The sequence below is a fragment of the Taudactylus pleione genome, unplaced genomic scaffold (assembly GCF_031769625.1).
Source record: "Taudactylus pleione unplaced genomic scaffold, aTauple2 ptg000537l, whole genome shotgun sequence".
NCBI lineage: Eukaryota > Metazoa > Chordata > Amphibia > Anura > Myobatrachidae > Taudactylus > Taudactylus pleione.
The window spans coordinates 7123349-7149756 of NW_028284939.1; the positions used below are offsets into that span (position 1 = coordinate 7123349).

General features: G+C 45.5%; 1 protein-coding gene across 1 annotated transcript; it reads left to right on the plus strand.

The window, feature by feature from the left end:
* The first annotated feature begins 2012 nt into the window (after positions 1-2012).
* Positions 2013-16165, plus strand: LOC148500975 (borealin-2-like). Its single transcript, XM_088451125.1, has 10 exons — positions 2013-2258; positions 6101-6229; positions 7922-7965; positions 8061-8118; positions 8193-8278; positions 8803-8870; positions 11566-11649; positions 12445-12562; positions 14107-14193; positions 15984-16165. Exons 1-10 carry the CDS (start codon positions 2120-2122, stop codon positions 16044-16046), a joined length of 876 nt encoding a protein of 291 aa, XP_088307251.1. The 5' UTR covers positions 2013-2119; the 3' UTR covers positions 16047-16165.
* Positions 16166-26408: the final 10243 nt, after the last annotated feature.

The following is a 26408-nucleotide window of genomic DNA, read 5'->3' on the forward strand; positions in this document are numbered from 1 at the left end:
GGTGCACATTCATTTCAATGCTGGACATTGTACACAGCTACATCTGCTGTGTCTGAGCTAAATGTTCATTGCTGTGGTCATATGCTGCCAGGGTTGTGGCACCTGTTTGATAAGTTACCCGTGGAAACCTGAGGTGAAAGAGACTGAACTACATCCCGGAGCTTTACCACTGGGTGCTAGAGAGGTAGGTGTAATTAGATATAAGCCCCTACCACACAATAGGCATTCCGAGGTTTACATACACATATACTGTAAATGACTAATATTAGTAATTTAAGGTACATTGTTACTCTATTATAGGCCCATTTATTATTGATCACATTTGCAATGCGATCTGGGCATGGTATTACCGCCCATGATAGCACTGAAGGATGCGATCATAGCGCCGGAATGTATCATCCGGCACATGCAGGGACAGGGGTTCCGAAAGGAGCCCGTCCCTGCAATGTGCCCCGGAGTGCTGTCGAAAGCTATTGCGCAGTCCCGCTGACTGCACATGTGTGGCCGCCATAGCCGGGGGAGGATTCCTATGGAACCCTCTCCTGGTAAGTTTTGCGATCTGTAGCCCATTGGCTAAAATGGGCTGATGGCGTTAGCTGTGGGGACCAATATCCATAATGCATCGCATACTGGATGTTGGTAAATCTGGCACCATCGCATTCCCCATAGAAACCTATGGGGGATGTGGCTGTCAGCAGGAATGGGGGGATCGCAGTCGGTATCGGAGCTATCTACTGCGATTCCTCCTTCATACATGGGGGTGATAGTAAATATTTGAGGTTACTGCCCCCCCCCCCCAAAAAAAAAAAATAAGCCACAAATATTTAATGATAAATTGGCTACTTAGAGAGTAAGTTACCTGGTGGTGCACAACCATGGATGAACATAGGCGCTTGGTACTATAGAAACTACACCAAGTTTTGCCCACCCGCCAAACCAAGTGGGTGCTCACAACACACCCCTGTACCCTCCTCTCTGTCACCTATAACATAATGAACGCAGCTATTGCCGGTGATTGGAATGACTTTGTAGCTCTACATTAATTCACTAACCTATAATGAAGTCATCCCAGTGGCATATAGAGTATGTCGCCATTACTAGACCTAATGCAGTTCTCACTGAGTCATAGGGGTATATTTACTAATGTGCGGGTTTTTAGAAGTGCAGATGTTGCCCTAAGCAACCAATCAAATTCTACTTAACATTTATCTAGCACCCTCTAGAAGATAACAGCTAGAGTCTGATTGGTTGGTCAGTGCCTACCGGTGTCGCCTGTCACATGTACAGTGCATTAATGTGGTATATATAGACAGGATCACCATCATCTGCTTAATTATTACACATATGTTACATTATACTGCACTTCCAGGACTATGGTGGAATGTGTTATCATCCATGGACTATAGGCCCAGACCATGCACTCTACTGGTAAGCCAAGGTTCTGTGGTAGCTGGCAACCCCTTAAGCAAGGGCCCCTACCACTGCATAGCAGATCAGCAGTGAATGGATGATGCCATGGCTGGGAGATGCCCTGCAGTACCCAGACTGCGGGTAAAGCCCCCAGCGTGACTATAGGGGGGGGAGGCGTGACACACAGTTGCGTTCCCAAAATGTGCTCAAAATTGGGTGTGGCCTCACACATCATCAGACCACATCAATTTTTCTAAAGTCCTGACCCCGGTCTTTCCAGTGTTGGGTGGTATGGGTTTGTTCATACAGTCCACTTTTTAAGGATATCCATGCTTGAGCACAGGTGACTTAATTAGTACCTCATTCAATTTGATATAACCATCTGGACTCAAGTATGGATATCCCTAAAACCTGGACTGTAATGACGGAGTTCGGGGAATTCTGGCACGTTCTCATTACAGACCCTCTCATAGGACCCCTTCCACCAAGTACACAATGCTCTGCTCCTGGACTTCCCAGTTAATTCATAATTGCAGCCACCTGTGTTGGACTAATTAATTGATGAGAAGGGTGTTTAGTTTTTCAAATAGAAGTGACTGCAATCCTCTATTACTTGGGAAGTCCAGTCATTATAAGAAGCACGAGGGGGAAGGTGTCAGCTCTCTCCTATAGTTGTGTCATCACCTGCCGGTGGTAGCATTACAGCACAATGCCCCCAAAGAGAGAAAGAAGGTGTAAGGGTAAACGGGCCCAGGGCAGTGGGGACTCTGGGGTGGGGATGGTGGACCCTCTGCAGGAAAAGAAGAATGAGAAAATCCGCCTCTTCATGCAGGACTTCATGCAGCAAAGTGAGTGCTCGCCCATACTACACTGTGCCTCGCAGCTGCGGTGTCCCCTAGGGGAGGATTCCCTGTGTTGGTGGCTCTGACACAGCTGGGAGTATTCTGAGGATCTCCAGCTGGGAGCACAGGAGGTTGTTGGGTCACTGGCTGCTCCCCCAGAGCTGCTGTGATATCTGCAGAATAGACCTGGCTGCTGACCCTGCACACTTGTAGTTGGTACATTATGAGCCCGGTAGCCAGACACTGGAAATCCTATCTGTGCTAAGACACCCTATAAACTTACTAACTGCTGCTATATTACTGACCCCTAATTATACAGTCTGAATATCTAGTTCAGGATTGATGGTAACAGCACTAAGGCAGGGGTAGCCAACCCTGGTCCTTGAGAGCTACCAACAGTGCATGTTTTCCTGGTCTCTTCACAGAATCACAAGTGTAATAATTAACTCTACCTGTGGATCTTTTCAAATGAGTAATGAATACACCTGTGCACCAGCTAGGTGGTCTGGAAAATGTGAACTGTTAAGCTGGCCACACACTAGACCAACTTTCATCCAACTAGTTGGTTGGAATGAAAATCTGGTAAGGCATGGGACTAACTGATCAGCAATTTGCTCCTAAATGCCAGAAAACAGATGAAAATGGCCGTCAGACAAGTTTGTTAACATATTGTTTAGATCAAAACATTTAACAGTTTTGGTCCATTTTCTGGCGTTTGGGAGCAAATTGCTGATTGTCATTTGCTTTCATACCTTACCAGGTTTTCCTTCCAACCAATCAACTAGTTGGCTGGTTGGATGTAAGTTGGTCTAGTGCAGTGGTAGCCAACCCTGGTCCTCAAGAGCTACCAACAGTGCATGTTTTGCAGGTCTCCTCACAGAATCACAAGTGATATAAATAGCTCCACCTGTAATGAATACACCTGTGCACCTGCTAGGTGGTCTGGAAACCGTGAACTGTTGGTAGCTCACGCGGACCGAGGTTGGCTACCCCTGGTCTAGTGTGTGGCCAGCTTTAGTAGCCCTTGAGGACCAAGGTTGGCTACATCTGCGCTAAAAGATTGTAATTTACAGGTTCACAATCCTCAGAGTATATTTCTGTAGCACCAGGATGGGATCTGATTTATTGTCTAACTAAACCTTTTTTTTTTTATTTTTATTTTTTTATTCAAAGTATATCTGGAGGTTGTGAGCCCTATTGCTGACCTGTGTAGCTGGCCTTGTCTATTACCATATGCTTTGTAAGGCCGTCAAATGCTTCTGTCTACTGTATAATACTATTCATGTAAAACTATTAAATTGTTGCTCCAAATTAACAAGTTAAAAGGGGAAAAAATATCTAAGTGAGAATAGATCTGTAGCATCTAATATAACAGAGTGGGCCAGGGACTGAGAATGTGCTGCATTAACACAATCAACTAGTATGAGTGAGTCCCCATACCTGACCGTCTCACACAGAGGTGGGGGTGGTGCGAGGAGGCGACTTGAATCTCTTGTTTTCTAAAATTCTGGAAAGTAACTTTTATTTCCCTCTGTGCTATTAAAGCCTGCATTATGTTAATGACCACTATATAATTGGTTAGGATTTACTACCCTACTCACACTAATATCCCCACAGGAATGTAAATGCCAGCTGAAGGCATGCCTCCTGTCAAAATACCAACAGCGGCGTCCCAATGGTTGGTATCCCGACAGGGGCTGGGTAAGTATACTTACCCTAACCTTCCCCCGTTAGTGCCTATAATTAAGTCTCCCCCCTTCGTGCCTAATGCTCTCCAACCCTCAAAAAAAGAATGCTAACCATGCTATGGTACCTAACCCTCAATTCTCCCCCCAAATATTTAATGAGTAGACCCCTGAGTCACATCTGCTTCTTTCATCTACACTGGACCGTCTTCCATGTAGCATTTTTAACGTTCCCATGACAGGGCCGCAACTATGGGAGGCTGGAGGTGCACGTGTGCTGCTGCCTGTGTCCTCCAGCCCGGCGCCGCAGGGGGGCTCCAAGCAGGACGTCCGCTGAGATGTTATGACCAGCGGGCGCCCGGCTCCTCCCCTGCAGCGCCGTGGTAGCCGGAGGCTGGAGTTCTCTCCTGAACTCCAGCTTCCAGCTCTCCCCACAGGCACTATGGGAGAGACGTCATGACGTCTCTCCCATAGTTCTGAGGAGAAGCCGGGCGGACCGGACAGCAGCGGGTTTAAGGTAAGCATTGTGTTGGGGTTTTTTTGTGTTATGGGCACTACTACAGGGAACATTACTATGGGGGAATTACCAGGGGGGGGGCGCGCCAAATTACTGTCTTGCCCTGGGTGACAAAGTCCTAGTTTCGGCCCTGCCCATGAGCAGGGCCCTCCTACTCCTTATTTACATATCTGCACTTATTGCTTGCTTCCCTGTCTCGTCTCCCGTTTTCCCCAGTCGGGAGCTGCGGTGCCTGATACATCTGATACATTGAATACGTGTTTAGACTGTAATAAAAGCTTCTAAAACCCTCCTGAGTTGATACTAGAAAAGTAGCTTCATACCACCTGAACCAAAACTAACCTTCCGATACTTATCACATACTGTATACTCTTCTACATATCTCCTTACTGTTAAAGGGAAAGCTCAGATTACACAGTTTTGCCATTTAAGAGTTTGTATTATATGTGTGCTTTTGTTTGGGAAACAATTGTGACTGGTAAGTTAACTCTAAAGGTGCGCACACAACAATTTTTTTGACCGATTATCATTAATATCGTTTATCATCCAATCGTTGAAAAAAATCGTTCAATTTCTAAGTTAAATCGATGAACGATTATCGTTCATGCACGTTCATGTTTGTAGTTGTCAGACTGACCAACTCAACGATTTTCATTAAGGGAATATACAAAAATCGTTTGTAGTTCAAAAAAATCGTTCATTACATTTAGTAAATAAACGATTTAATAAACTATTTTCGTTCATTTTTTTTCCTTGAAAAAATTAACAAAAATCGTTTACTAAAATCGTTCATTTACAAAATCGTTGTGTGCGTATGCAGCTTAATGGAGCATACACTGTCAGATTTGTCAGATTTTACCAAAGATTTGAAAGATTTTTGACTGCATTAAAATGAATGGAATCGTCCAAGTTGGACTGCAAACACATCAGATGTCAGATATCGTTATCTGACCATCGGGAACGCGCATCGTTCATCTGACAGATATGTCTCAACACAAGCCCGATGGTCGTGATGGTCTTGACCATCGGGGACCATCTTTTTGGCTGCTTGCATAAGCTGTGGGTGGTACACCCACAGCTATGCGAGCGGCTGGGAGGCCGCTCCAGTTTTTGGTAGGACGGCCCTGATTCAGAGCGAGTGCTCTTGTCAGAGCGTCCGGCTCTGAATCAGGCCCACAGTCTGGGGCCATGACTGATTACATTCTCAATCCTTAGCAGTTGGATGGCTCAGGGTCGGCGAGTGCAGAGTCCTACATCCAGGGGCGTAAGTAGGTATTTAAAGGCCTCATAGCAAAAGTTTGTAAGGGTCCCTATGGATGACCACCCAATAGTGAAAAATGTATATAACACACTTAAGTTTGACAAGGAAGAAAGACCCCCACCCCCCCCCTAAGTTCTGGCCACATAGTTGCACCTATGGTAGTAACGCCCATGGCTTCACCCCATGGGAGATACTGGATTAATGAACGTTAGTGTCCTACATTGCATTGTCAGATGTGCATTAGTCCTAGCTATTTACCTGCTCTGACTAATGCATGCTGTGGTCTTTGTGGTGGAGACTTTTTATTCTTTTGAATGTGTGATGTCATTGCTATGGAAATGTTCCTCGGTGACCATACGGACGTTTGTTCTCTCTCCCTGGTTAGAGAAGGAGCATATGGCAGAGGTGAAGAAAGAACTGGACGTTCTCTGTGCTCTCCCAGATCAGATATTGGAGGTTGAGCTCCTGAAGATGCCGATGTCTGTGAGACAGATGAAGGTCTCGGAGTATCACAGTGAGTTGTCTTGCATCACACATTGAGCTCACTCACTATTATATACATCTGTGCAGTCCTGTCTACCGCTTCTCAATGTTGCTGTAACACTTGTACACAGTATCTCTCGGTGTAAGGGCTTTCTGTGGCTCTCCAGTTGTGGTGGAATGGCAGCATGGATGTAGCCATAGGGGGTGCCATTGCTATGGGGCTTAGTGCTTTTGGCTTCCCCAGACTAATGGCATATCTTTAATGGATTCAGGGTGTGCGGTGCACACAGAGCCCTCGGTCCAGAGGAGCCCTCACTGCAGTATATATATTTACTAGCTGTTGTACAGGGTTTCACCTGGGTAGACCTTGGATATTTATGGTCTCCATTTCCATCTCACCACTCCAGTAACTCATTAATCCTTCACCTCTATAGTAATGCATCTCTCCCTCACTGCTATAACACTTTGCCCTCCCTCACCCGGGTAGTGACACTTTGCCCTCCCTCACCCGGGTAGTGACACTTTGCCCTCCCTCACCCGGGTAGTGACACTTTGCCCTCCCTATATTCAACTATACAGATAGTGGAGACACACCAACTGCCAGTGATGTTTGGCAGCACTTGGGTTGAGAGTTGATGCTTGAATTGAATTGTGCTACAGCCACAATGAGTCAGTCAGGACATTGCACAGGGGGAGGAAACAATTTTGAAAAATCTCTGAGCTCAATTTCCACCGCCCAGCAATGTGATACAATATGAAATGGCAAGCATTGAAAGTGTTCACCATTAGCACCAGGCAGGGGCGTATCTATAATGGGTGCAGGGAACACTGGCCCCTGGGTCCAGGGGGGGCCCACACCCTGCATCCATAATATTACTTACCTCTCTGGAGTCCCACGTCGGCGCGGGGGTACGGAGCTGGAAAATGGCCGCAGCGGCCATTTTCCTGGTGACCTATGCATACACTATAGACTCTGGGGACACTCTCTAGTGCCCTGAGTCTATAACTCCAGCGCTGGTTTCGCACAGCTCAGTGCGCTGCCGGGCGGAGAGGAGGGGGCCTGTGTCGGAGACTGCACCAGGCCAGCTGTTCACCTCCCTAGTCAGCAGCGCAGTCCAAAATTCAAATAGGGGAGCCACACCAACTGCCAGTGAGGATGGTAAGGTCGCCTGACCTTACACCACTGGATTTCTTCCTATGGGGCATGTAAAAAGGGAGAGTGTACCACAACAAGCCATGGACGAGCATTCAAGCTAGCCTGGATGCTAATGGTGAACACTTCCAACAATTGCTATGACTTCCTCATGTTTCCCATAGACCAAGTTATGTCTGTTGCATTTCTACGTCTATTATAAGTTATACAGGGTGTTTCACTCACTATTGGCCCCAAAGTTTTTCTTAGAACTGCTGATCACCAATGCACTGAGGGGGGGAAGGAACAGGTACTAATTTCCTGTGCTTGCCTGAGGGGCTCGGCAGGGGCCTGGGTGCGACGCTGGCCGCTTCCCTCCTGTCAGCAGCCCAGGACACCTAGCAGCAATTTCCTCTGCCTGTGGGGGGAAAGCGATCACATTGATCACGCCCCCCTGGATTTGTGCTGAGGTGCTATGCCTCATTATTCTGGGCTCGGGCCGTCTCTTCTGCTAATTTTTTATTTTTTTGGTCAGGCGGGTTGGGGTTCTATTGCCACTTAAAAACACAGAATAATAATTTTCACTTCCAGAGCTAATGGAAGCAAACAAGATGGATGCAGCCGCTGCAGCAAAGGTAATCTTGCCCGTTACTGATCTCAGGATTTGCAGCCATTTAGAATTCTTGTCTTTTGATGTCACATGACCATTGTGTATCCTCCTTCATTGCAGGCAGATGCTTCGGATGAGCTACCGGAGGTCAAACTTGTCAGGAAGAACAGCAGGAAGGGTAAGTGCCCATAACGAGACCTAACCAGAGAGGTGTGTTTGGATATTCTGACCTAGCGACCTTTCTGTCTGTAGCTAAGGAGATGTCGTCCGCAGGCTATCGCGAGCCTGTAGCATGCAGAGTGATGTCCACCTTGCAGAAGAACCGGACAGTCCAAAAGGTGAGCTAGGGTGGTGACTGCTAGGCAGGAGGGGACATCATTGCTGTAACTCCAGCCCTTGGAGGAGTAATTGGACGTGCAGATCTGAGGGATCCGGCCCACCTCTCTGCAGATATAACACCTTGCCTGATACCTTCAAGTTTCTGGTAATACAGCCACCTGACATCAGAGTCACCGAGCTAAACTTTTTATGTGTTTTTTTGTTTGATATTGTCTGTTTTATGTCAAATAGTGTACATTTTACCGTCCAAAGCTTGATATGTAGTGTACAAGACATGGATACATAGACATCACCATTACCATATTGGCTCATTATTGGAAATCCTTAGAGCACATTATCACCGGTTTTTGGAGGGGAGCGCTTTTGTCAGTTTTCACTTTTTTTTGCATCGTATCACCACTTTAAGTCCAGCAGCTGCCAATCGCCCCTAACCTCTTCTGCAGCATGTGATGGGTGTCTGGTTACCAGTTGCCTGGCAACAATGTACAATGAAGTCTTTACTTTAGTTTACTTTCCTTCATAGGTTACAAAAAGTAAATCTCTGGTTTCATTAACTGGTGGGAATGAGAAGAGCACAATATCCATGACCAGGTAACATCAATGTTCAAAGGATAAATCCACCTTGCCCCACCAAGCACAGCTATAGAGTGATGCCCTCAGTTTGTGTGACATACCCCCATCATTCCCCTGGCATTGATGGCTTGGGAGAAATTAAATGCAAAATGCGTTGGTTTCTTACACATGTGCTGGTTTGACAGGGTCTCAGCTCTGCAGTCAGTGTGCGGTAAATCCACACAGCCCCATCTGGTCCCTGGGGGGGCACACTTACCCTCCTGTCGGTTTAGAGGAAGCAGAACGGTGGTAAAAGAATTGCAGCATAAATTTATAACCCTCGTACTTCTGGACTATGGGGTAAAGCAGAGCTACAGTTTCCCTGATCATGTGATGCAGTCTTGTAGTAGCCTAGCACTTGTGCCAGTCTCCTGGCTGGGCATTAGAGGGCACTCGTATTGTCTGTCAGGTGTAGAAGCTGCACATGACAAAGTGTAAATGCTGTGTGTTCTATACATGGGTCACACTGAATACCTGTACATTCATGCCTCTAGTGTGCAGGGTGAGAGCAGATGGTAATAGTAGGGTGTACTGTCACAAATTTGCTTATATTGCTTGGTGCCGTAGTCCCCTAGATATAGAGTACACTTGTATTGGCTACTATGCTGGTGGTACGGGGATGTATTTATAATGGGTGCAAGGTGTGTGTGGTGCACATGGACACCTGGGTCCAGGGAGGCCCGCACACCCTGCACCCAATTAAATTTACCAGGGTTGCTGACTTTTGATTTCTCATCCCCGGGAGAAGCCTAGGAAGGAGAAGCAGGTGGGCGGAGCCGGCTGGGTCGTGCCATTAAGCCCCTCCCCCTCATGGGAATAACCAGCAACCGCCAGATATTTACAAGAGGGGTCGGGGCCCAATGACTCGATTCTCATAGAATTGCCTCATTAGGCCCCGCCCCAAACGCGTGGACCCGCTGAATCACTAACATTCTACCCACTTCACTAGGAAGTGGTCAGAATGCAGGAGAAGTGCCTACTCTACTAGGGGTGCAGGGGGGTTACCCGAAAAATCGTGAGCCTACTGTGACTTCTGGGGGGGGAGGGCGTCGAGTATGAAATATATACTCACCTCTCCATCGTTCTGCGTTGCAGTAATCAATGGGGAAAATGGCCATTTCCCTGGTGATTTTCGTATGCGCAGTAGAGCGTTACCCACGCTGGTATGTACCTAGAAATGCGCAAAGAACCGCTCTCCCGATTAGCTGTCCTTTGTGATAGAGGGACGTGTGGGTTTATGACCAAGAATTCCCTCTGGTGTCCTTCTGCCCATGTGTTGTATGACATGAGCGCACCTGGGGGGATCCGATTGTATCCCCCTCAGTGCAGAACGCGATAAGAAGCGCATAAGCTTCTATTGGGCAACACTATCTAAAGATGGCTCTGAAATGTATCGCACTCCGGAGCTTGATTTTATATGGAAAATGCGGCCACATTCTGTAAACTGCTGTCTTCGGATTTGTGGCCACACTTTTCCTTTTTTAGTATGTCCTGTCTCAAGACACAGGTATATCATGTAACAGCCGTAGGCAATCTGTGGAATACAGCAGCCTGGAAGTTGGGGTAATGCTGGGTGTTGTAGTGCACTGGGCGTGAGCTAAGCGAATGAATCAGCGGATGAGTCCCTATGTGTATCGGTGGTGGTATAGGGTACTTGAAATGATTGCTGGCAGGTATTCTGGTGGGAGCCTCTGGAGTCTGCCCTGTGTCCTTAGGAATGCTGGGGAGTATAGACGTGCGGTGATGCCTCCTTCTGACTGAGCTGCACCTGGTCCTAGTGACTGCGGCTCAGCTGCACCTACAGGGTGCTGGAAGGAGGCAATGCAGGAGCCCAATCCTTCCACCAGAATCCCTATAGAGATGGGAGTAACTCCATAAGCATAAGGAAGCCTCAACTTCCATTGCAGTTGCTGTACAGCCTGTATTGGTCTCCCAGTAAAATGGATGGCAATGAGTGGGAACCAGCACCAGAATCCAAAAATGTCAGTGTCTGAAAGTATTCAGACTTTCCCAGATCGTTCATTCATGAACTCATTTGTGATTCAAAGTGCTTGTCTCAGAGCCTCATTGCGGAATGATGGAACTCCATTGGCTGGGACTCCCCTTGGCTACTCACCCAATCAAAAAATGGTTTCCCACACTAGCTGCAGTCTCATGCTGCCTCCATAGAATGGACTCAATGCTAACATGCTTTTGTACTGGTGTTTTTGAAAAATTAGTTTTCCTTTTTTAAAAGTGTAAATGCCAGTGGGTAAGAGCAGATATGCAGTGGTCCAACCAATCGGCATCACCCTCTTATTAGTGCTCACCTGTACAGGTCATTTGTTTGTGTCTCCTGATAAAGACCAAAGGAGTCCTGTGTGGGGGAGAGGCTAGATGCTCGTCTCCAAGGATGACCTAGACCAGTGGTTCTCAAACTCTGTCCTCAGGACCCCACACAGGTCACGTTTTCCAGGTCACCCAGCAGGTGCACATGTGTATTCATTACTGACACATTTTAAAAGATCCACAGGTGGACATAATTATTTCACTTGTGATTCTGTGAGTATACCTGGAAAACATGCACTGTTTGGGGTCCTGAGGACCGAGTTTGAGAACCTGTGACCTAGACTAGTTGTAGAAACTGGTTTTGTCTTTATTCCCATGTGTGTAATAAGAGTTTTGTTTTACATAGATCTATATCGGCTACTCCTCTAAATAAAGCACCCAAGAAGATGACCTCCGTTGCATCCTCTAGAACGGTCTCTCGGACGTCAAGGTAACGGAGATGTCATACCTCTGTAAGATGCGTGTTGCCACAGAATACATACGGGAAACTGGCGGTCAAAATCACGATGCTGGCATCCTGACAGGGTTAGAATACTGACACTTTGTTGGACCCTAACCCTCCTCCCCCTAGTGCCTAAACCTAACCCTCCCCCTAGTGCCTAACCCCAGTACTTACCTTCTGGATCGTGGCGGTCGGGATATTTACCACACCCAGTTAGCACAGCGCTATCCTTGTGTGTTTCTTAGTGTGCCCTACTTTTATTAGTTTTCCAACCCTTAATGAGCAAAAAATAAATGGTAAAATGTCGAACATCAAATCCTCCTTTTTACAAATGAATACATTCCGAATTCACCAACACAATTCTATTGTGTCCAATACATCAGTGACCTATTGATGCCAATGTAGTAGATGAAATATGTAAGCAAAGTACTTATGCTAATTGATCATGGACCACACACCGTATAACCATGTTCTACAGAATAGGAGTACACAATGTAATTCTAAAAACATGGTAAGACGAGTAGCATTTCTGGCTGCCCTACATGGCGTAACCATGTGTCTTGTAGATGAAGACTCCTTATTGCAGTGGAATCTTGGAAACCTTAGCAGTGGTGTAACTGTAATAAATGGGCACATTGAAAGGTCTTAGTTTGGCCCATCTGAAGTCCTGCACTCTTTCAGTAAAGGTTTGCCTCCACTGATCTTTGTGGTAAACCATCTTTATCTAATGTAAGAATTTCGACTTTGCATTGTTTATCATGGAACAATATTCTCCTTTGTCAGAAATGCAGCCGCCCCACCCAGCAGGTCATCACGGAATCGGCAATTCTCATCCCTGAGTGAAACTCAGCCCATACATGAGGGTCTCCCCTTTGTACAGATACCACTGACTGATGGACAGGTGATGGGTGCTGTGTGTGGGAATAGTGGGTGAGGGTTGATGCTAGATCCAAGTGGGCTGATGGACCTCTGACATCACAACCATGTGACCCGCGATGGCAGGGGGGGACGGCAAGGCCGGTGAGCTAGCAATTTTACTATCCACGTGGACATAGAGTGAGAATAGTAACCTATAGTGGCGAGTGAGGTGAGCCTGCAAGGGTACACTCTGGGCCCCATGTTCTGAACCTTGCTCCTTCCCCCTGCTGTCACGGGTCACGTGGTTGTGATGTCAGATGTCCTTTAGTGTACTTCAATTTAGACCAAACCATTGGCCTGGCTTTTAATGTCAGAAGAACCACTCTTAGAAGTTATTCAATCCATGCTGCCATATCTGTGTAAATGAATCCCACATATGTAACTAGTCATTAACTTGGGTGAATATATTCAAATGTTCTTCTGGGTAAACAGGTACACTTTTTTTTTTTTTTTGCCCCATTCAAGGTAAATGTGCTCTAATGCCCTTTAAAACTGTTTTTTTTGTTTTCTTGGTCAATTGGAAGGTTGGTCACATTTACAAAACCTGGCCCGTTCTAAATTCTCTTTGCCTTTTCTATAGAACTACAAAATAACTGTTTTCAAGTCCAGTGTACATAATATATACAAAATAATCAGCAGTATTGCCGGACTACACAGATCATTCATGGCAGCCCCCCATCTGGGAAAGCAGGGACTGGTGTATTTTGAAATGAAATACAAACTTCTAATAAATCAGTGACCTGTTAATGTATCATTGGGCTCATGTTAGGATCTGTATAAGTGGCGAGCTCCACTTCAGGGATTACTAGGTACAACTGTGTATTATGAGAAACAATGCAACTCCTGTAAAGGTGCGTATCCACTAGGCGATAAAACAGGCCAATTGAACGATAACGACATCGTTGTTGTTTGCTTGCTAATCATCCGCAAATCGCCCATGTAAATGTCAAATGACCAGCGATGCGCGTGCCCGCTGGTCGTTTTTGACGTCTATAATCGCTCGTACATGCTGGTCAACCTGACGATCAAGTCAGGTTGAACATGTACGGGGATGATGGATGTGCTTACACTGAACAACTGGACGTTCAGTGTAGGCTCATCAGATTATGAAACGACATTGTAATCATGCTGTCGTAATCATGCTCTCGTTTCACAGTCGGGAAGTGGATACGTACCTTAAGCCTATTTCAGATATCGGTCATCTTAGGCCCCTGCCCTTTATAAGAGCAAGGCTACAGACATAGGGGTCTATTTACTAAGCTTTATGTGATAGTGAACGGTGATAAGGTACCAGCCGATCAGCTCCCAACTGTCATTTTTCAAACACAGCCTGTGACATGGCAGTTAGGAGCTGATTGGCTGGTACCTTATCACCATTCACTTTATCTCCTAACAAAGCTTAGTAAATAGACCCTCAAATCACAGTTCTCCTCTGTGGTGTCTCCTAGATACCATAGGAAGTGAATTTTGGTTTTGGGCTTTTATTATTTCTTCACCTTAACCTGACTTTTTTTTTTTCTTTCTAAGACGCTATCATCAGCTTTTGATGACCTAGATTCCTTGGACGTGGAGCTGCTGAGACACGACACCGTACAGCATATTCACACACTTGTCGTAAGTGCTTTCCTATTGCACAGTATATGGTGATATATTCATGCAAGTTTGACGATTGTAGCTTTTTTTTTTTTTTTTTTCGTGTGTGTTTTTGCTGGGGTGAGTGCTTAGTGCGTTTTTTTTTTTTTTGTTTTTGTTTTTTTATGTATAATAGACATTTATGAAAAGAAAACTATATAGGCCAGTGTTTCCCAACACCAGTCCTCTGGGACCCTTAACACTGCATCTTTTCCAGATCTCCTAGTTGATGCAAAGGTGTCATTACTGGCTGACGCATAGATGCACAAGTGAAGCGAAGTATTTAAATTGTGATAGTGAGGAGCAGATCTGCAGCTAGACTTTTTGGTGCCCCCACCCAGATGGAGGGGGAGTCTGCCAGGGAGGAAATGGGGGCGGCCTGGAGATGACAGGGATAATAGAAAACGAAGCTACAAGTGAAATTGAATCTAAACAAAATATTGATGGGCCCAAACAGTGCACCCTCTAGTGCCGTGGCACATGGCTCAACACCCTAGCTATGGCCCTGCTGAGGAGATCTGTAAAACATGCCCTGTTAGAGGTCCCTGAGGAGTGGAGTTGGGAAACGCTGATATAGGAAACGTATATGTAGTGTAAAAATACACCCAACAGTATATATAAACCATTCTATAAACAAATTAATTTGTTATATGAAGCTGGGTATCTCATCACTGGTTGAGAACAGGTCATGGGCAAGGGAACTTTAAATATATAAAATGATGAAAATGTTATATATATATAATTTTACTTTTTTTTTTTTTTTATATTCTTCCTCTTTTGGAGTAAATATCCAAATATCTCAATGTAGCTTAAGTAAACTGTAATCGGTTGGTGTTCCATGACTTGACAACACCAGGGTGCATCTTGGGTGGTGTATGCACTTCTAGTAGGTGAATATATTGTGGAAGATTAGATGGCTGCTCATCTGGAAGACCAGATTCTGGTATAAGCACCTAACACTGTCTATGGATAACCAGTAGAGCAGTGGACTCCCTTGAATGTGTGCAGGTTGTGAGGTGCACAAAGGCCTGTGAGTCAAAGTTGGTCCCTTGCAGCTCATTCCCAAACTTAGTCTTTGGTTTCAGCAAGTGCTCCGTAGGTTGGTTTTGAATCTTTGTCTTGCTACCCAGGAAATATCCAATGTTGGACTGGTAGGGACCTCTAGGCATCAGCTTACAGGATGTGTTGATATTTAGTTGAGTCTGCTTATTGCACCTGGACAATACTACTTGTGCCACGGCACACAGAGGCTTAATGAGTGCACATTGTTTGTCTGGTGCTTCAACTGCATCTTACGTGGGAGTGGCATAAGTGCACTTTCTACTTCACTGTGCAAGCACTCGTGGACATAATGGCCAGCTCTGTGGGTGCCTGTGTACCCCCAGTATTTTTGCTGCTAACCAGCCTGTCTGGCATTTTTCCTATGACTGTAAGGTTCTACATATTTCGGCTGTGGAGCCACTTATTGCTGGAATAGCTATCCCTTTCCTGCCTCTTTGCTGCCATGTCTCCCATGCTCTAAGGTAGGTAAATGGGATGCACCAGTTCACCTGGACCCTCCTGCTCGCTAACCCCAACAGTGGTGCTATAAATACAGCGATTGCCTCCAATAATACTGCATTTGTAGCCTGCAGAAGTTGCATGTTCTTGAATGAAATGTGTAACTTTACCAGGTGTAAAAAAAGGGCATACAGCTGTGTGGTAGGGGGTGACAGTGTCTGAAGGCTAGTGATCTGTGTATGTATATACTGACTGCAGTCTGCTTTCTTTAGGGTCAGCTAACCAATCTCTACACCAAAGCCTCAACTCAGCAGCAAGGGAGTGGTCACAGCTAAGCTACATTATTGGTGTCATTCCTTGGTACCTGGAGGTGGAAAAAAGCTCTGTGGTCTTGTGGTGTTTGTTTTAAGTGTCTTGTATATTTGATATTAAAATAAAATGATTTATAGTGGTATCACTGATAGTATTGTACTGTATATAAAATGCCAAAACTGAGCATTTTCAAAAAATGCCATACTATAGTTTTAGTTGGCAAATATATTAAACAATTGATTTTCAGGGGTTCTCAATCCTTCCAAAAGGTTATGGTTTCTGGACTATTTCAATCAGACACAGGTAAATTAATCTGTCTTGCTGGGTCAATTATTATCCTACATTTATCAACAGCTAGAGATCATGAGAACATGACCTGTTGTAGGTACTTGAGCCCTGGAGTTGAGGACCATTGGTATCGATAATGTAGGTGCTGGTACTACATCAGGGCTTCAGGGTTACCTGTGTGCCAGATGTCATATTGTGCTGAGGGGGTGAGGCCACCAGCACTAGGAAGAGTACACTTTCCCCACAGAGTAATGATGCCACTGCCCAGAGCTTTGCCTGCACTCTGTGGTGGCACTGGTTGCACAGCCCTAGTTATGGTCCTGGTAGAAACGTACAAAATTTCAGGGCTTAGTCCAGTGCAGTTACAAATCGCCACAGTGGTATGTTGCCCTATTGGGCATGGGCTACTTCCAACAAGGCCTGTGGGCTGCTAGTGACAGCATGTCAGCATCAATGGTTCCCTGAAAGAACCAGACTTCCTGATCCGTCAGACCTGGACTGTCCAGGTCTATCTCCTGCCATCACGTTTTATTAGTTAATGCATTTGTCTTGGACAAGCTAGAAGATGGAATCTTCAAATAAACCATGAGTTTACAATGCACTGTACAGTGTAACCCTGACTCTTCCCCTGAAATGCATACTTAACTGCTTCCTCCAGTTTTAGAAGTGATAAAGCAGCCCGGCTGGCTTCACTTTGTAATAATCACCCAATCTGCCTCTACAGATTCTACATACTGTAGAATGTTACACAAGTTGGCTTTGTTGTTGGGAATTTCACTGTTTGGAGACATTTCTTTTGTATACTTGGGAAAATATTATAATTACTGTATATAGATTTGTACGACTTGAGGTTGCATATAACTTTAATGTGCGTGAGGTGTCCCAATGATGAGACCTTTTTTAATAGGTGTTGAGCTATAAATTAATAGCAGTGGGGTGAGAAATACAATAAAGATGACTAATTCTGTTCGTTTTTAATGTGGATATTTGGGCAAAGATGCTCCAAAATATATCCATAAACGTGGCTGAGGATGTGCCGTCTTGGCCTCATTTAAACATTTTGATTTCTAACTTTCATGAAACATCTCCCAGAACTACTTATCAGTCATGTACAATGGAAGTTACTGCTTTGGAGCAATCAGTTGTTCCTGACTATATGTTGTGATGGTTTCCATTATTGCACGCCTGCTTCTGGGTGTGGTTAATTAGGTCTCAAGGTGCCTACACACCTAGCGATGTGCTCACGATCTGACCTGAGGCCTGATTTTCCCCTGAACTCTCCCCAGGCAGCTCCCTGGCAACCGTGGTCACGATTTGGAGTAAAAACTGTCCAATCTGACTTAAGATCAATCGTGCATTGTGTGCCAGATTGGCAAATCTGCCCTACAGCACGGCAGATCTGAAGATGCAATGTACGACGAGCATCGGCATCGTGAGTAGAAATTCACAATTTGGGCATATTTTACATGATTTGTCATGATTAGTTGAAATCGGGCAAATTGTGTAAAAATATCACCATGTGTGTAGACATCTTCACTCATGTGGGCACTGAGGAAATGTCGACCAGTCCCTGGTGCTCTAGCAGTGGCTTACCTGGTGGCTTCAAGCAGTCTCCTGAGGAGCAGTTTTGGCAGAGCCGTGTGACAAATGGCGTTCCAGTGAGTATTATTCTCCAAACTGTCCCTGTAGAGTCAAACCCGAATCTCCCCTCGGCTGACCCTAATGCTGACATTCTGAGTCAGGATTTCACATGTTAACATTCCATGGATGTTGAAATTGTGACTGTTGACCTTATTGGTGCATACACACGATCAGATTTTTTTCTTCAGATATGGACGATAACGATTTAAAAATCGTTCAGTCGTTCATATCTGATGAAAAATCGTTCATATCTGACATGCCTGGACGATCAACGATGCGCGTTCCCGTTTGTCAGATAACGATATCTGACATCTGATGGGTTTGCAGTCAGACTTGGACGATTCCATTCATTTTAATGCAGTTAAAAATCGTTCAATCGTTCAAAACTTTGGTCAAATCGTCCAATCGTTCAGTCGTTCATCTGACAAATCTGACCGTGTGTACGCTCCATTAGACTGCATCCTCCATCCTTCCAATCCCAGTTGGATGTACTACCACTTTGTGCATGCAGGACCACATTTTGTGCATACACACTGAATAGCCACTGATAGTTCCCGTGTATCGGCTACATGCCAATCCCTACTTAATCCAAACTAGCTGAAATACCTGGTGTTGCCTGGGTTTAATATTGGGATTTTGGTACTTACCAGTAAATAGTTTTCTCTGATTCTACAGGGGACACTGGAAGCTATTATACTGGGGTATCGAGGTGTGGTTAGTTGGAGCAGACACTCCTAAATAATTTAGAAGTGTGAAGCACCCCCTATGCCTCACCAGCCCTCAGTTTACAAAAATGAAGACCAAGAGGATTAAAGAGAAAAGATCACACAACACATGAACTACACGAACCAACGCAACAGGCAGGCGAAGATCGCTGAGGGGGGCGTCCGCTATCCCCTGTGGAAAAGGATTTACCGGTAAGTACCAAAATCCCATTTTCTCTTTCGCCCACTAGGATACTGGAAGCGTCCCAAAGTTTTCCCCATGGGTGGGAGCGCTCTGGGGAACCTGCAAAACAAGGCAGCACAATAGTGAAGCTGCAAACTTTGCAAAGGTATGTACCGAGGACCAAGTAGCTGCACGCCAGAGATGCATGGTGGGGGCACCCAGATGTGCCACCCATGACATACCCACAGAGCATGTGGAATGTGCTGAAATAGGTCAGCAGTGATTGGCCTCCTCTTCTGTCTAAGTCTGACGTATAGCCATTCGAATCCACCTTGCCAACCTATGTTTTTTGACGCTGGCCAATCACTCTGAACAGCATCATACAGAGCCAAAAATTAATTAATCTTGCGAAAAGACGCTGTCCAAGCCACATAGACACGGAGTTCTCTAACAGTAGCCAGAGTCAAGAATACTCTGGAGTCCTCAACCAAGGAAGGCACCACAATAGGCTGATTTGATCTGGAAAGCTGACACAACCAAAGGAACGAAAGCAGCATGTGTCCTGAGCTCCACCCTATCATGATGAAAGATAAGATATGGGGGCATACAAAACAGAGCCCCCAACACCAGGAGAACGTCTTCCAAGAAAAGTACTTGAGATCTACCTCACCAAGCGGCTCAAACATTGAAGACTGAAGAAACTTAAGTACCAAATTTATGTCCCAGGGAGCTTTTGGTGGAATAAAAAGGTGGCTGCACCCGCAACACTCCCTGAAGAAAAGTCTGCACCTCAGGAATGAGGGACAATTTGCGTTGAAAGAAAATGGAGAGGGCAGATATCTGTACTTTTAAGGACCCTAAATGGAGTCCAGCATTGAGCCCTATTCGAAGAAATAAACAAAAGCCTAGATAAACGAAAAAATCAAAATCCTGATTGTCACACCATGCTACAGAAGATTGCCAATGCGGTGGTAATGTGCAGCTGTAACCGATTTTCTGGTGCGAAGCATAGGGGAGTTAACAGATTCAGGGATGACTTTGCATCCTAAGATAACAGCCACCCTGTTATGCGCAATGCGCTAGGTTGGAGTGTACAAAAGGAAACTGTTGCAGAAGATTCGGACGAAGTGGTAGGGGCCATGGGTTTTCTAAGAGCGTCCGAAGGCCTGAGAACCAACTCATCCGAAGCCAGTCCTGAGCTACAAGCATGACCAAGGCCATTTCGTGTACTAATTGCTTTTGTAGACTAGCAAGAAGTGGAAATGGAGGAAACGGGCACACAATTTTGTAGGTCCATGGAACTGTTAGTGCATCCACTGCCTCTGCAGCCGGATCCTGAGTTCTGGATACGTATCTTGAAGCTGATGGTTTAATCGATATGCCAGGAGAGGTCCACTTAAGGCCACCCCCAACGACAGACCAAGTCTTGGTATACATCTGGGTGAAGCATCCATTCCCCGGGGTGGAGATCCTGGCAACTGAGATAATCTGCTTCCCAGAGTCCACTCCCAGAATGAACAACTGCCAATAGGATAACGGACTACTCAGATTCGCCGGTGGGCAGAGAGTCAATGTCTCGCATAGCCATGTGATTACAAATTCTGTCCTGTAGGTATAAACGACGGTCGTCGCATAGTCCGCCTCACTGGTAGAGACTTTAGTAAGTGTGCGGCTTCAAGCAGAGCATTGCAATTTGCTCTGATTACCAACACATTTATAGGCCGCCATCTTTCCTGTGCAGACCAATGGCCATGAAACTGATAGTCGAGGACTACCACTCCCCATCCTCGGAGACTGGCGTTTGTTGTCACAATTTTGTTTCTGTCCCACACTCCAAGTCACCGCCCTGCCAAGAGGATGTTGGGTTGTATGCAGAGGAGAGATACCTTAGGTATCTGGGCCAACTGAATTATCCGAAAGGTATTGCCTTAAAGGAAGCTACCGACTTCCCTAAGAGACAAAGACATATAAAAAGAAAGACACCTCTTCTGTCTGAAAACTAGTTGAACAAGTAGTTGAATGTCCTGGGCCTTGTTTACAGGTAGGGACACCCGCTGTAACCTTGTATCAAGGATCATCCCCAGAAACTGGAGTCCCTAAGATGGAATTAGGTTAGTCCTCAGAGGCTTGTATGTGAGCAAGGCGTGGTCCAAGAGAAGAGATTCCGATGAAGCCTTGATCAGCAGTTCGTCTAAGTATGGAGTGATGATCACACCTGATGTCCAAAGGTGTGCAATCAAGAGAAACATGAGCCTGGTGAAGACATGGGGTGCAGAGGATAAACCGAACAGCAACACCCAAAACAAATAGATCATCATATAGGAATTATATCAGATACTGATTTAAAGACTTGAGGTTCAAGATGGGCCTGACAGACCTGTGCGCCTTGGGTACCCCAGAACCGGTACCAGCACTGCCGATTTCAGGAGAGACTGCATCGCCTCTTGCAGAACCGTGTCTGCTGACACTGGCAGATGCGTAGAGAAGAAACGATTTGGAGGTGAAACTACGAAATCTATCCTGTACCTTTACGGCGAGTAACCTGAAAATTGAGAAGTCTTAAGGCGAGCTCCTACTCTAGGAGATTCCAGGTGGGACGGGAGACCATCCTGTCACCTGTAACTTTTTTTTAAACTGACGTTTTTGCCTGTCGATGTGCGACCAGCTGTGGGTGATATACTACGAAATGGCTGCAGGGCACGCAAGGAATTAAATGTGTGACCAGTGTAAGTTCCTCTGGGTGTTGGGGCAGTTGAAAGGAGGAAAGTAGACTTGCCCCTTGTGGCCTGGAATATCCACTTGTCCAGTTCTGGACTGAAAAGCATATTACCAGAGAACTGCAGGTCCTCAACCCCCGCATAGATAATGCGTCCGCCAAGAGCGAATGGGTCCCGATTGATGTCGAACCCGGGACTTGTATCCACTGGAGGAGGAGTTTTTCACTTTTCCATCATCGATGAAGGTAATAGATGGAGATGAAACGTTGTGGATTCTGGAAATGCTTATTTGGTTGCTTCCAGGCCACAGAAAGTTTGGGCGTGAGATTGTTGGCAAAGGAAAAAACAACATACCTATTAAGCTGTTTACCAAATAGTTTCTGAAGCTCAGGAATTTGATCTATGTCCTCAGGTAAATTAAGGACCTGCCTGACCGCCAAGATTAATGGCTCCACCTGAGAACCAGATTTTAATTCTTGCGATAAGGAAACATCTCCCAAAACCTCCTCCAATTCATGTGGCCGTTTCTGGTGATAGGAAGTAGAGGGTATTCTACTAGTGGAGCACATGATATGTACAAGGCCTTCCACTGATTTGGCCAGTCCAGTTATGTGATCTACCACACTTGGCCAACACTGACGTTAATTCCGCCATAACTCCCGCTAGGTCAGAGGCTCACGGAGGACTAGGCGAGGTAGTTATAGTAACGGGCGAATCTACTACTGCACAAGCATCACATAGTTTGTCAGTAGAGGCTGTGTAAGTTGGTTATAGCATTTAGGGCAAACAAATAGTGTCTGAGAAGCTATGATGCTGCCAAACCAGACATGGTGGAGGCTCACACAGAAAATATACAGTTAGAAATCAGAAAGGCTAATGGGGGTGTCACGCAGCTTGGCTTTCATACTCACTGCGGCTCCCTCGTGGATTTGTCCCGGCTCAGCCTTTCAGTTGCAGCGGATAGGAGCTGTCAGGAGCTTTTGTAGCAGCTCTGTGCACTCCTGCCGGGGGATGATTTGACTGCTCCTTGCAGTGTGTTTGGCGTAGTGGAGCGGTCAGTAGCTTTTGTAAAAAGCCCTGTGTACTCCTGCCTGACTTTGAGTCAGGGCTCCAGGGCCCCGGACCCCAACCTTTTAGAGGTGGCGAAGGGTCCCTACATTAGGCAGATAACCTTGTCGAATATAATAATAAAATAAATAAAAAATTGCTGGAACTCTGTCCATAGTGACCAGCTCCTAGGCACATTTTTCTAAACTGAGGGCTGGTGGGGGATACAGGGGGAGGAGCTTCACACTTCTAAATTATTTAAAGTGCCAGCTCTAACTAACCACGCCTCTATACCCCAGTGTAATCGCTTCCAGTGTCCCTTAGTGGATGAAAGAGAAATTCTATTTCTTTTGAGATTGTGATGTCGTCCAAATCCATCCGGTGGAAGGCCCAGAACAGGCTCCCAGTGTCAAAGTTACGCCAGGCGCACACTCCGCCGTGAAGTCCCACAGGTACCCTAACCACTTCATTAGGCATCCCAGACCAATTGCCACCCCGCTGTGAAGCTTCCATCCAAATCGATCCAGTGGAAACCCCAGAACAGGCTCCCTGGGTCAAAGTACTGCCCAGCGTACACCAATGGGAGGTCCAGCCGGGACCCTAACTCCCCCCCTAAAACCTTCCCAGGATCCAACTGGACCACCTTGCGTTGGTTTCATCCCAATCGATGCAGGGTGTCCAAATGCACAGACAGACAAACTCACACACCAATGAATTTTATATATAAGCTAAAACCCCCAGCTATTTAATTACATGGGGAAGGGGGGTGGAGGATTTGTAGTGTGCCTGTGGGTATCCGGTTGTCTGATCGACCTCAGTTAGATCGACGATACATATATCGACCACCGTACATAGACTCCATCGAGGTCGACAGGTACTATAGGTCGACAAACTATAGATAGACAGCACCTCTATATCGACAAACACAAGATCGACACTACTTATGATCGAAACATAGCATACCGACAATATGAAGATTGACAACACACGATATACATAATAAAAGATCGAAACTAAATAGGTAGTCAGTTAATAGTTCAAAATATAAATACTGTAGGTTGACAGTTAATAGATTGACATATAAAAGATCGACACCAAATAGTTCGACAGTTAACAGATCGATATATCAAAGATTGACGCGTCCTAGATCGAAACTAAAAAGGTCAACAGTTAATAGATCGACACGTTAAAGTTAGAAAATACAAAAAGGTATACTTCCTAGATGCTGCCCCGCTAATAGCACATCCCAAGCCGCTACTTTCAACCGTGGCACTACGGGTCCCAGCCAGCCCTTTCATCCGTGCAAGCACTCCTGGCAATGCTAGCCCCAACGTACACCTTGCAGGCCTTGTTCCTAATTGGTCTCAATAGGAGCAATTTAGCGTCTTTGGGACAGTGGTGAGGAATAGCATTTAGCAACTTTTTTTTGGCCGAAATAAGTATTCTCATCAAATTTGGGGTACATGAAAATGGGTGCAAGCATAGTTCAAAATCACTAAAATCAAGCTTTAAGGTGCACCAAAAAACGCACCTTCAGCAAGCACCTGCATAACAAAAAAAAAAAAACTCCCCCATAATTGCAGACCCCCCCCCAAAGGCTATTTCGCTAGTTTTTAAAGTTGCACCCCCACTTTGAAATTTTTCACCCACATTTTTCAAAATTCTTTTTTGGGGTGTCCTTTGTGGGTAATTTTGCGTTTTTTGATGCAGTTTGCGTCAAGGGGGGTGTACTAACCGCACAGAGTGGTTTCCGCACCTCTGCACCCTAATTCTGCACTTTTTTCCGCCGGGTATTCTTGAGCAGTATTTGGAGTGAAAAGCAGTTTTCGGCTGAGCTTTTTCGCAGATTACGTCATTGGACAGTAGCATCGGGAGATGCGCTATTAGCGGGCAGCGTGTAGGATATGTATACCTTTTTGTATTGTCTAAAAGTAGCGTGTCGATTTATCAACTGTCGACCTAGTTGGCATCGATCTTGTACTAGTCGATCTTTTATCTGACAATCTATTTGAATTCGATCTGTTATTAGGTCTATTTGTGTGGTGTCGATCTATTTGTCTATTTATTTGGTTTCGAACTTGGAACATTGTCTATTAGTTGTCGATCTACGTTGTGTCGCCCGTATATACCTTTCGATCTTACATATTCAATATATTACATATCAATCTAATGTACCGTTCGATTATATTACTGTCTGACTATTGTTACTGTCGATCTATACTTTGTTACTATCGTTAGTTCGACATGTAGTTTAGATAGACAATCTGCTGTGTGCGCAGTTGCACTTAAATGATTTTACCTACCTACCCAAGGGATCAGTGGGATATGTACACACGAAGGGGTGATAGACAAGTATAGTGTCAAATTTGAAGACTGGGAGCCCATGAATTTGTGCAAGTAGCTCATTCACCTTCTGGTAGGAAATTGTTGGTGTATATTAACCTGTTCTCGCTCTACCGCCGAATGGGAGATTGTGAAGGGCGTGGGCAAGCACAAACAGCCACTCACATGCAGTGCAACCAGTATAGAGGACTGCACGCTGCCTATTAAAGGGGCTCAGTCTGGTCTACAATTATTTTATTTAGGACTGCACCACCCATGAGCGTGCTGTGGCACCCAATTCGGAAACAACTGCCTTTAAAACAGAATATACATTTTAAAACAGAACCTGTAATTTTGGACTCAAATGATCTTCCAAAGCGAAGGCGACAGACAAGGGCAGAACTGCGGTTACGAAACACAAGATTAATAGCATCAGATATATAACCTGAAGGGACTCGGATGTAATATATATGCTCATCCTCATAATCCCAGGCACTTGGAAAAGAATGGAGCCAGGACCATGTAGTGAGACCTTGATGACCCTTCCCCCAACGCGTTTCGACTTGTCCAGTTTATTTTCAAGGCTAAAGTGAGAAGCGTCCAAAACAATCCAAGAATTCGTATTCCCAATAGCCAAAGAAACTGCAAGTGTAATTCTGCCCTAATATATAGGTTCAGGAATTCATATTTGTCGACTGAAAAATGCCGACATGGTTGCAGTTAAAGAATTAGAACGTTAAACATGATTGTAAAGCGTCAAAATTAGAAGGCGATCATTTCAGCTCAAGACGCCAGTTTCTGTTTTGTAATGTACATTATCCTTTAAGGCTACATCTATATCAGTCATTTCAGCGATTATTCTGTCACTATTTATATCTGGCAGGATACCTGGTTTGGATGTATGAGATGGTACAATAGCCCCATGATTTATGAGTGGCACTAACCTGTCTCTTGGAGGATTTTAAAAATATAGACTTCTACCTTGGACAATTCTTTCAGTGGGCATTTATTTGACAGCGTTTGCTCAACAGAAGTGACAGGCACACCCCAAAGGCGGCTTCCCCACCCCACCCCCCAATTGCCCAACACAAGTAAGGTGATGCTGGTCTTCTCACAAACAAAATGTTACATTTTAATACTCTCTCTAGTGCTTTTTACTGGTAGATTAGTGAAATGCTGCCCAGTAAATGTTACGTGCATGGTATATGCTACATTTCTGCAGCAGCGCATGGGCCGTTGGCTTCCTGCAGCAGTGAATGCCGGGATGTGGGCCGTTGGCTTCCTGCAGCAGTGAATGCCGGGATGTGGGCCGTTGGCTTCCTGCAGCAGTGAATGCCGGGATGTGGGCCGTTGGCTTCCTGCAGCAGTGAATGCCGGGATGTGGGCCGTTGGCTTCCTGCAGCAGTGAATGCCGGGATGTGGGCCGTTGGCCCCTGCAGCAGTGAATGCCGGGATGTGGGCCGTTGGCTTCCTGCAGCAGTG